Source organism: Cuculus canorus, unplaced genomic scaffold (genome assembly GCF_017976375.1).
Source record: "Cuculus canorus isolate bCucCan1 unplaced genomic scaffold, bCucCan1.pri scaffold_184_arrow_ctg1, whole genome shotgun sequence".
NCBI lineage: Eukaryota > Metazoa > Chordata > Aves > Cuculiformes > Cuculidae > Cuculus > Cuculus canorus.
In genome coordinates this window covers 1-11,474 of record NW_026527816.1, presented here as the reverse complement: position 1 = coordinate 11,474, position 11,474 = coordinate 1, and the positions used below count along the sequence as shown (strand labels likewise).

At 60.7% G+C, this 11,474-nt stretch overlaps 1 protein-coding gene across 1 annotated transcript; it reads left to right on the top strand.

The window, feature by feature from the left end:
• Window positions 1-2,459: 2,459 nt before the first annotated feature.
• LOC128850685 (uncharacterized aarF domain-containing protein kinase 5-like) lies at window positions 2,460-9,017 on the top strand (the record flags this gene model as incomplete). The annotated part of the gene is made up of 3 exons (XM_054055665.1): window positions 2,460-2,657; window positions 5,200-5,340; window positions 8,894-9,017. Coding segments are annotated over exons 1-3 (442 nt in total), but the record flags the coding sequence as incomplete, so codon positions are not given.
• Window positions 9,018-11,474: the final 2,457 nt, after the last annotated feature.

The following is an 11,474-nucleotide window of genomic DNA, read 5'->3' as shown; positions in this document are numbered from 1 at the left end:
CCATTGGCTCTCTCGGTGGCCCATTGGGTCTCTTGGTGGCCCATTGGGTCTCTTGGTGGCCCATTGGGTCTCTTGGTGGCCCATTGGCTCTCTTGGTGTCCCATTGGGTCTCTTGGTGTCCCATTGGGTCTCTCGGTGTCCCATTGGCTCTCTTGGTGGCCCATTGGCTCTCTTGGTGTCCCATTGGCTCTCTTGGTGGCCCATTGGCTCTCTTGGTGGCCCATTGGGTCTCTTGGTGTCCCATTGGCTCTCTTGGTGGCCCATTGGGTTCTTGGTGTCCCATTGGGTCTCTTGGTGTCCCATTGGGTTCTTGGTGTCCCATTGGCTCTCTTGGTGTCCCATTGGCTCTCTCGGTGGCCCATTGGCTCTCTTGGTGGCCCATTGGGTTTGTTGGTGTCCTGTTGGGTTCTTGGTGTCCCGTTGGGTTCTTGGTGGCCCATAAGGTTCTTGGTGGCCCATTGGGTTTCTTGGTGGCCCATTGGGTTTCTTGGTGGCCCATTGGCTCTCTCGGTGGCCCATTGGGTTCTTGGTGGCCCATTGGCTCTCTTGGTGGCCCATTGGGTTTGTTGATGTCTGGTTGGGTCTCTTGGTGTCCCATTGGGTTCTTGGTGTCCCATTGGCTCTCTTGGTGTCCAGTTGGCTTCTTGATGACCCATTGGGTCTCTTGGTGGCCCATAAGGTTCTTGGTGGCCCATTGGGTTTCTTGGTGGCCCATTGGCTCTGTTGGTGGCCTGTTGGCTCTCTCGGTGGTCCATTGGCTCTGTTGGTGTCCGGTTGGCTCTGTTGGTGTCCCATTGGCTCTCTTGGTGGCCCATTGGGTTCTTGGTGTCCCATTGGCTCTCTTGGTGGCCCATTGGCTCTCTCGGTGGCCCATTGGCTCTCTTGGTGTCCCATTGGCTCTCTCGGTGGCCCATTGGCTCTCTCGGTGGCCCATTGGCTCTGTTGGTGGCCCATTGGCTCTCTCGGTGGCCCATTGGCTCTCTCGGTGTCCCATTGGCTCTGTTGGTGGCCCATTGGCTCTCTCGGTGTCCCATTAGCTCTGTTGGTGGCCCATTGGCTCTGTTGGTGGCCCATTGGCTCTCTCGGTGGCCCATTGGCTCTGTTGGTGGCCCATTGGCTCTCTCGGTGTCCCATTAGCTCTGTTGGTGGCCCATTGGCTCTGTTGGTGGCCCATTGGCTCTCTCGGTGGCCCATTGGCTCTCTCGGTGTCCCATTAGCTCTGTTGGTGGCCCATTGGCTCTCTTGGTGTCCCATTGGCTCTCTCGGTGGCCCATTGGCTCTCTCGGTGGCCCATTGGCTCTGTTGGTGGCCCATTGGCTCTCTCGGTGGCCCATTGGCTCTCTCGGTGTCCCATTGGCTCTGTTGGTGGCCCATTGGCTCTCTCGGTGTCCCATTAGCTCTGTTGGTGGCCCATTGGCTCTGTTGGTGGCCCATTGGCTCTCTCGGTGGCCCATTGGCTCTCTCGGTGTCCCATTAGCTCTGTTGGTGGCCCATTGGCTCTGTTGGTGGCCCATTGGCTCTCTCGGTGGCCCATTGGCTCTGTTGGTGGCCCATTGGCTCTGTTGGTGGCCCATTGGCTCTGTTGGTGGCCCATTGGCTCTGTTGGTAGCCCATTGGCTCTCTCGGTGGCCCATTGGCTCTCTCGGTGTCCCATTAGCTCTGTTGGTGTCCCATTGGCTCTGTTGGTGGCCCATTGGCTCTCTTGGTGTCCCATTGGCTCTCTCGGTGGCCCATTGGCTCTGTTGGTGTCCCGTTGGCTCTCTCGGTGGCCCATTGGCTCTGTTGGTGTCCCATTGGCTCTGTTGGTGGCCCGTTGGCTCTCTCGGTGGCCCATTGGCTCTGTTGGTGGCCCGTTGGCTCTCTCGGTGGCCCATTGGCTCTGTTGGTGGCCCGTTGGCTCTCTCGGTGGCCCATTGGCTCTGTTGGTGGCCCATTGGCTCTGTTGGTGTCCCGTTGGCTCTCTCGGTGGCCCATTGGCTCTGTTGGTGGCCCATTGGCTCTGTTGGTGGCCCATTGGCTCTGTTGGTGGCCCATTGGCTCTGTTGGTGGCCCATTGGCTCTCTCGGTGTCCCATTGGCTCTGTTGGTGTCCCGTTGGCTCTCTCGGTGCCCCATTGGCTCTGTTGGTGTCCCATTGGCTCTCTCGGTGGCCCATTGGCTCTGTTGGTGGCCCATTGGCTCTCTCGGTGGCCCGTTGGCTCTCTTGGTGGCCCATTGGCTCTGTTGGTGTCCCATTGGCTCTCTCGGTGGCCCATTGGCTCTGTTGGTGTCCCGTTGGCTCTCTCGGTGGCCCATTGGCTCTCTTGGTGGCCCATTGGCTCTGTTGGTGGCCCATTGGCTCTGTTGGTGGCCCATTGGCTCTCTCGGTGTCCCGTTGGCTCTCTCGGTGTCCCGTTGGCTCTCTCGGTGGCCCATTGGCTCTCTCGGTGGCCCATTGGCTCTGTTGGTGGCCCGCAGGAGTCGCCGCGGTTCGCGTCGGCCATGTCGCGGTGCCACGTGCGGGCGGCCGAGCGCCTGACGGGAGCGGCGCTGCGCAACGGAGGGCTCTACGTCAAACTGGGGCAGAGCCTCTGCGCCTTCGACCATCTGCTGCCCCCCGAGTACCCCCGGAGCCTGCGGCGCCTCGAGGACCGCGCCCTCAGCCGCGGCCGCCACGAGGTGAGCGGAAACGGGGAGGAAATGGGGCGGAAATGGGGGGAAATGGGGGGAAATGGGGAGAAATGGGGGGAAATGGGGGAGAAATGGGGAGAAATGGGGAGAAATGGGGGAAATGGGGGAGAAATGGGGGGAAATGGGGGAGAAATGGGGGGAAATGGGGGGAAATGGGGGAAATGGGGGGGAAATGGGGAGAAATGGGGAGAAATGGGGGAAATGGGGGGGGAATGGGGAGAAATGGGGAGAAATGGGGAGAAATGGGGGGAAATGGGGGAAATGGGGAGGAAATGGGGAGAAATGGGGGGAAATGGGGAGAAATGGGGAGGAAATGGGGCGGAAATGGGGGGAAATGGGGAGAAATGGGGGGAAATGGGGAGAAATGGGGGGAAATGGGGGGAAATGGGGGAGAAACGGGGGGAAATGGGGGGAAATGGGGAGAAATGGGGAGAAATGGGGGAAATGGGGGGAAATGGGGAGAAATGGGGAGAAATGGGGGAGAAATGGGGAGAAATGGGGGAGAAATGGGGAGAAATGGGGAGAAATGGGGGGAAATGGGGAGAAATGGGGAGAAATGGGGGGAAATGGGGAGAAATGGGGGAGAAATGGGGAGAAATGGGGGGAAATGGGGAGAAATGGAGGAGAAATGGGGAGAAAATGGGGGGAAATGGGGAGAAATGGGGGAGAAATGGGGGGAAATGGGGGGAAATGGGTGAAATGGGGGGGAAATGGGGAGAAAGAGGGAAATGGGGGGGAAATGGGGAGAAATGGGGGGAAATGGGGGGAAATTGGGAGAAATGGGGGAGAAATGGGGGAGAAATGGGGGGAAATGGGGAGAAATGGGGGAGAAATGGGGAGAAATGGGGAGAAATGGGGGGAAATGGGGAGAAATGGGGGGAAATGGGGAGAAATGGGGGAGGAATGGGGGGAAATGGGGAGAAATGGGGGGAAATGGGGGGAAATGGGGAGAAATGGGGGAGAAATGGGGGAGGAATGGGGGGAAATGGGGGAGAAATGGGGGAGAAATGGGGGGAAATGGGGGGGAAATAGGGGGAAATGGGGAGAAATGGGGGGGGAAATGGGGGAGAAATGGGGAGAAATGGGGGGAAGTGGGGAGAAATGGGGAAATGGGGGGAAATGGGGGAGAAATGGGGGAAATGGGGGGGAAATGGGGAGAAATGGGGCGGAAATGGGGGGAAGTGGGGGGAAATGGGGGAGAAATATGGGGAAATGGGGGAGAAATGGGGGGAAATGGGGAGAAATGGGGGAAATGGGGGAGAAATGGGGGAAATGGGGGAGAAATGGGGGAGAAATGGGGGAGAAATGGGGGAAATGGGGAGAAATGGGGGGGAAATGGGGGAAATGGGGGAGAAATGGGGGAAATGGGGAGAAATGGGGGAGAAATGGGGGAGAAATGGGGGAAATGGGGGAGAAATGGGGGGAAATGGGGAGAAATGGGGGGAAATGGGGGGAAATGGGGGAGAAATGGGGAGAAATGGGGGAGAAATGGGGGAGAAATGGGGAGAAATGGGGGGAAATGGGGGAGAAATGGGGGGGAAATGGGGGAGAAATGGGGGAAATGGGGGGAAATGGGGGGAAATGGGGAGAAATGGGGAGAAATGGGGGAGAAATGGGGAGAAATGGGGGGAAATGGGGAGAAAGGGGGAGAAAGGGGGAGAAAATGGGGGGAAATGGGGAGAAATGGGGAGAAATGGGGAGAAAATGGGGAGAAATGGGGGGAAATGGGGAGAAATGGGGGGAAATGGGGAGAAATGGGGAGAAATGGGGAGAAATGGGGGAGAAATGGGGAGAAATGGGGAGAAATGGGGAGAAATGGGGGAGAAATGGGGGAAATGGGGGAGAAATGGGGAGAAATGGGGGAGAAATGGGGAGAAATGGGGGGAAATGGGGGAAATGGGGAGAAATGGGGGGAAATGGGGAGAAATGGGGGAAATGGGGGAAATGGGGGGAAATGGGGAGAAATGGGGGAGAAATGGGGAGAAATGGGGGGAAATGGGGGAAATGGGGAGAAATGGGGAGAAATGGGGAGAAATGGCGAGAAATGGGGGAAATGGGGGAGAAATGGGGGAGAAATGGGGGGAAATGGGGGGAAATGGGGAGAAATGGGGAGAAATGAGGAGAAATGGGGGAGAAATGGGGAGAAATGGGGGGAAATGGGGAGAAATGGGGAGAAATGGGGGAGAAATGGGGAGAAATGGGGGAGAAATGGGGGGAAATGGGGAGAAATGGGGGGAAATGGGGAGAAATGGGGAGAAATGGGGGTGAAATGGGGAGAAAGGGAGAAATGGGGGGGAAATGGGGGGAAATGAGGGAGAAATAGGAGAAATGGGGTGGAATTGAGGAGGAATGGGGTGGAAATGAGGAGGAAATGGGGAGGAAATGAGGGAGAAATGGGGGAAATGGGGGAGAAATCGAGGAAATGAAGGCGAAATGGGGGAAATAAGAGGGAAATGGAGGGAAGTGGGGGAGAAAAGAGGGAAATGGGGGGAAATGAGGAGGAAATGGGGGGAAATGGGGTTCCCCTCAGGTGGATGAGCTGTTCCTGGAGGACTTCCAGCGCCCGGTTTCCGGACTCTTCCGTGATTTCGACTACGAGCCGGTGGCGTCGGCCAGCCTGGCCCAGGTGCACCGCGCCACCCGCCACGACGGAACCACCGTTGCCGTCAAGGTAGGGGGGCACCGCGCCCCAAAACAGCCCCAAACCCACCAAGAACCCACCAGAAACCAACGAGGAGCCACCAAAAGATCTCGGGGACCCCCAAAACCCACCAAAATGGCTCAGGGACCCCCAAAACTCACCAAGAACCCATCAAAACCCACTGAGGATCCACCAAAACCCACCAAGAACCCACCAAAAGATCTCAGGGACCTCCAAAACCCACCAAGAACCCACGAAAAACCAACGAGGAACCACCAAAAGATCTCAGGGACCCCCAAAACCCACCAAGAACCCATAAAAAACCAATGAGGAACCACCAAAAGATCTCAGGGACCCCCAAAACCCACTAAAAACCCATCAAAATGTCTCAGGGACCCCCAAAAGCCACAAAGAACCCACCAAAAATCAACGAGGATCCACCAAAACCCACCAAGAACCCACCAAAAACCAATGGGGAGTCACCAGAAGACCTTAGGGACCCCCAAAACCCACCAAGAACCCCTCAAAACCCACTGAGGATCCACCAAAACCCACCAAGAACCCACCAAAAACCAATGAGGAGTCACCAGGAGATCTCAGGGACCCCCAAAACCCACCAAGAACCCACCAAAACGTCTCAGGGACCCCCAAAAGCCACCAAGAACCCACCAAAACGTCTCCGGGACCCCCAAAACCCACCAAGAATCCATTGAACCCTATTGAGGATCCACCAAAACCCACCACAACGTTTCAGGGACCCCCAAAACCCACCAAGAATCCCTCAAAACCCACGGAAGATCCACCAAAACCCACCAAGAACCCCCCAAAATGTCTCAGGGACCCCCAAAACCCACCAAGAACCCACCGAAACCACTGAGGATCCTCCAAAACCCACCAAGAACACCCCAAAAACATCTCAGGGACCCCCAAAACCCACCAAGAACCCATCAAAACATCTCAGAGACCTCCAAAACCCACCAAGGAACCCCCAAACCCTCCTAAGGACCCCTCAAATCACACCAAGGAGCCCCCAAAGCCCCACAAGGACCCCCAAAACCCACCAAAGACCCCCCAAAAGCCACCAAGGACCCCCAAACCCTCCTAAGGACCCCTCAAATCACACCAAGGAGCCCCCAAAGCCCCCCGAGGACCCCCAAAACCCACCAAAGACCCCCCAAAAGCCACCAAGGACCCCCAAAACCCTCCTAAGGACCTCCAAAACCCTCCTAAGGACCCACCAAAGCATCTCGGGGACCCCCAAAACCCACCAAGGACCCCCAAACCCCCTAAGGACCCCCAAAACCCTCCTAAGGACCCACGAAAGTATCTCAGGGACCCCCAAAACCCACCAAAGACCCCCAAAACCCCTCTAAGGACCCCTCAAATCCCACCCGGGAGCCCCCAAACCCCTTAAGGACCCCTCAAATCCCACCCGGGAACCCCCAAACCCCTTAAGGACCCCTCAAATCCCACCCAGGACCCCCCAAACCCCCCTAAGGACCCCTCAAATCCCACCCGGGACCCCCCAAACTCCTCTAAGGAACCCTCAAATCCCACCCGGGACCCCCCAAACCCCCCTCAGGATCCCTCAAATCCCACCCGGGACCCCCAAACCCCCCTAAGGACCCCTCAAATCCCACCCGGAACCCCCCAAACCCTCTTAAGGACCCCCCAAATCCCCCCCGGGACCCCCCAAACCCCCCTAAGGACCCCTCAAATCCCACCCAGGACCCCCCAAAACCCCTAAGGACCCCCCAAAACCCACCCGGGACCCCCAAAACCCCCCCGAGGACCCCTCAAATCCCACCCGGGAGTCCCCAAACCCCTTAAGGACCCCTCAAATCCCACCCGGGACCCCCCAAACCCCTTAAGGACCCATCAAATCCCACCCGGGACCCCCCAAAACCCCCTATGGACCCCTCAAATCCCACCCGGGACCCCACAAACCCCCCTAAGGACCCCTCAAATCCCACCCGGGACCCCACAAACTCCCCTATGGACCCCTCAAATCCCACCCGGGACCCCCCAAATCCCCCTAAGGACCCCTCAAATCCCACCCGAGACCCCCCCAAACCCTCTAAGGACCCCTCAAATCCCACCCGGGACCCCCAAACCCCTCTAAGGACCCCTCAAATCCCACCCGGGACCCCCCAAGCCCCTCTAAGGACCTCTCAAGTCCCACCCGGGACCCCCCAAATCCCCCTAAGGACCCCTCAAATCCCACCCGGGACCCCCCAAACCCTCCTAAAGACCCCTCAAATCCCACCCAGGACCCCCCAAACCCCCCTAAGGACCCCTCAAATCCCACCCGGGGACCCCCAAACCCCTCTAAGGACCCCTCAAATGCCACCCAGGACCCCCCAAAACCCCCCTAACGACCTCTCAAATCCCATCCGGGACCCCCCAAACCCCTCTAAAGACCCCTCAAATCCCACCCGGGACCCCCCACACCCCCCTAAGGACCCCTCAAATCCCACCCGGGACCCCCCAAACCCTCTTAAGGACCCCCCAAATCCCCCCCGGGACCCCCCAAACCCCCCTAAGGACCCCTCAAATCTCACCCGGGACCCCCAAACCCTCTAAGGACCCCTCAAATCCCCCCTGGGACCCCCAAACCCCTCTAAGGACCCCTCAAATCCCACCCGGGACCCCCCAAACTCCCCTAAGGACCCCCCAAATCCCCCCCGGGACCCCCCAAACCCCCCTAAGGACCCCTCAAATCCCACCCGGAACCCCCCAAACTCCCATAAGGACCCCTCAAATCCCACCCGGGACCCCCCAAACCCCCCTAAGGACCCCTCAAATCCCACCCGGGACCCCCAAACTCCCCTAAGGACCCCTCAAATCCCACCTGGGAGCCCCCAAACCCCTTAAGGACCCCTCAAATCCCACCCAGGACCCCCCAAACCCCTCTAAGGACCCCTCAAATCCCACTGGGAACCCCCAAACTCCTCTAAGGACCCCTCAAATCCCACCCGGGACCCCCCAAACCCCTCTAAAGACCCCTCAAATCCCACCCGGGACCCCCCACACTCCCCTAAGGACCCCTCAAATCCCACCCGGGACCCCCCAAACCCTCTTAAGGACCCCCCAAATCCCCCCCGGGACCCCCCAAACCCCCCTAAGGACCCCTCAAATCTCACCCGGGACCCCCAAACCCTCTAAGGACCCCTCAAATCCCACCCGGGACCCCCAAAACCCCTCTAAGGACCCCTCAAATCCCACCCAGGACCCCCAAACCCCTCTAAGGACCCCTCAAATGCCACCTGGGACCCCCCAAAACCCCCTAAGGACCCCTCAAATCCCACCCGGGACCCCCCAAAACCCTCTAAGAACCCCTCAAATCCCACCCGGGACCCACAAAACCCCTCTAAGAACCCCTCAAACCCCCCAAGGACCCCCAAAACTCTTCTAAGGATCCACCAAAGCATCTCAGGGACCCCCAAAACCCACCGAGGACCCCCAAAACTCCTCTAAGAACCCCTTAAATCCCTCCAAAGACCCCCCAAAACCCACCAAGGACCCCTAAATCCCTCTAAGGACCCCTCAAATCCCACCCGGGACCCCCCAAAACCCCCCTCAGGTCCAATACATCGATCTCCGCGATCGCTTCGAGGGCGACATCCGAACGGTGGAGCTGCTGCTGCGCCTCGTGGAGTTCATGCACCCCAACTTTGCCCTCGGATGGGTGCTGCAGGTGAAGGGGGGCACCCCAAAACCACCCCCGGCACCCCAAAACCCCCCCAAGACCCACAGACCCCCCCCAGCACCCCAAAACCTTCCCGGCACCCCAAAATCCCCCAGCACCCCAAAACCCCTCTGATCCTGCCCCCAGGACCCACAGACACCCCCCAGCACCCCAAAACCTTCCCAGCACCCCGAAACCCCCCTGACCCCCGCGCTCAGGACCCACAGCCCCCGCCCCAGCACCCCAAAACCTTCCCGGCACCCCAAAACCCCCCCAAGACCCACAGACTTCCCCCTAGGACCCCAAAACCCCCCTGATCCCCACAGTCAGGACCCACAGACCCCTCCCCAGCACCCCAAAACTCCTCTGATCCCCCTTCAGGACTCACAGACCCCCCCAAGCACCCCAATACCTTCCCAGCACCCCAAAACCCCCCTGACCCCCGCACTCAGGACCCACAGCCCCCCCCCCCCCAGCACCCCAAAACCTTCCCGGCACCCCAAACCCCCCCCAAGACCCAGAGACCTCCCCCCTAGGACCCCAAAACCCCCCTGATCCCCACATTCAGGACCCACAGCCCCCCCCAGCACCCCAAAACCTTCCCTGCACCCCAAAACCCCACTGACCCCCACGCTCAGGACCCACAGACCCCCCCACAGCACCCCAAAACCTTCCCGGCACCCCAAAACCCCCCCAAGACCCACAGACCCCCCCCTAGGACCCCAAAACCCCCCTGATCCCCACAGTCAGGACCCACAGACTCTCCCCAGCACCCCAAAACCTTCCCGGCACCCCAAAACCCCCCTGAACCCCGCACTCAGGACTCATAAACCCCCCCCCAGCACCCCAAAACCCCCCCAAGACACACAGACACCTCCCCCAGCACCCCAAAACCTTCCTGGCACCCCAAAACCCCCAGACGCCCCCCAGGACCCCCTCAACCCCCCCCGACTCCCCCCAAGACACCCCAAACCCCCCTGACCCCCCCAGGACCCCCCCAAACCCCTTGCTGATCCCCTCAAAACCCCCCAAACCCCTGCTAAGCCCCCCCAGACCCCCCCCCCCAGGATCCCCAACCCCCCCAAGACCCCCCCAAACCCCTGCTAAGCCCCCCCAGGAACCCCCAAACCCCCCCCCCAACCCCCCCCAGGACCCCCCAAAACCCCTTCAGGATCCCATCAACATCCCCAGGACCCCCCCAAACCCCTCTAGGACCCCCCCCAAACCCCCCCTGCGCTCCTTCAAATACCCCAAGACCCCCCCAAATCTCCCCTAAACCCCCCCAAGACCCCCCCGAACCCCTGCTGAGCCCCCCCAGGACTCCCCCAAACCCCTCCAAACCCCCCCAGGACCCCCCCCGAACCCCCCCTGATCCCCCCAAGACACCCCCAAACCCCTGCTAAGCCCCTCCAGGACCCCCCCAACCCCCCCTGACCCCCCCAGGACCCCCCCAAAACCCCTTCAGGATCCCATCAACACCCCCAGGACCCCCCCAAACCCCTCTAGGATCCCCCCAAACCCCCCCTGTGCTCCTTCAAACACCCCAACACCCCTTCAAATTCCCCCTAAACCCCCCCAAGACCCCCCCAAACCCCCTCTTGACCCCCCAGGACCCCCCCAACCCCCCCCGATCCCCACAAGACCCCCCCAAACCCCCTCCTGACCCCCCCAAGACTCCTCCAAACCCCTCCAGGACACCCCCAAACCCCCGCAGGACCCCCCCCAACCCCCCCAAACCCCCCCGGCCCCCCAAGACCCCCCCAAGACCCCCCCAAACCCCTGCTAAGCCCCCCTAGACCCCTCCCAGGACCCCCCCTGACCCCTCCAAACCCCCCCAGGACCCCCCCAAACCCTTCCATGATCCCCTCAACACCCGCAAGACCCCCCCAGACCCCTCCAGGACACCCCCAAACCCACCCAATTCCCCCTCCAAACCCCTCAGGACCCCCCTAAACCCCCCCTGACCCCCCCAGGACCCCCCCAAACCCCTTCCTGACCCCCCCAGGACCCCCCCAAACCCCTGCTGAGCCCCCCAGGACCCCCCCAAACCCCTGCTGAGCCCCCCAAGACCCCCCCAAGACCCCCCTAAACCCCCACCGACCCCACAAACCCCTGCTAAGCCCCCGCAGACTCCCCCCAGGACCCCCCCAAACCCCCTCCTGACGCCCTCAAAACCCCCCAAACCCCTTCTAAGCCCCCCCAGACCCCCCCAACCCCCCAAGACCCCCCCAAACCCCTGCTAAGCCCCCCCAGACGCCCTCCAGGACCCACCCCGACCCCCTCCAGGACCCCCCCAGGACCCCCCCAAACCCCCCCTGACCTTCCCAAGAGCCCCCCAAACCCCTGCTAAGTGCCCCCAGGACCTCCTCAACCCCCCCCCCCCCGACCCCCCCTGGACCCCCCCAAACCCCTGCTAAGCCCCCCTAGACCCCTCCAGGACCCCCTCAACCCACCATGACCCCGACAAGACCTCCCC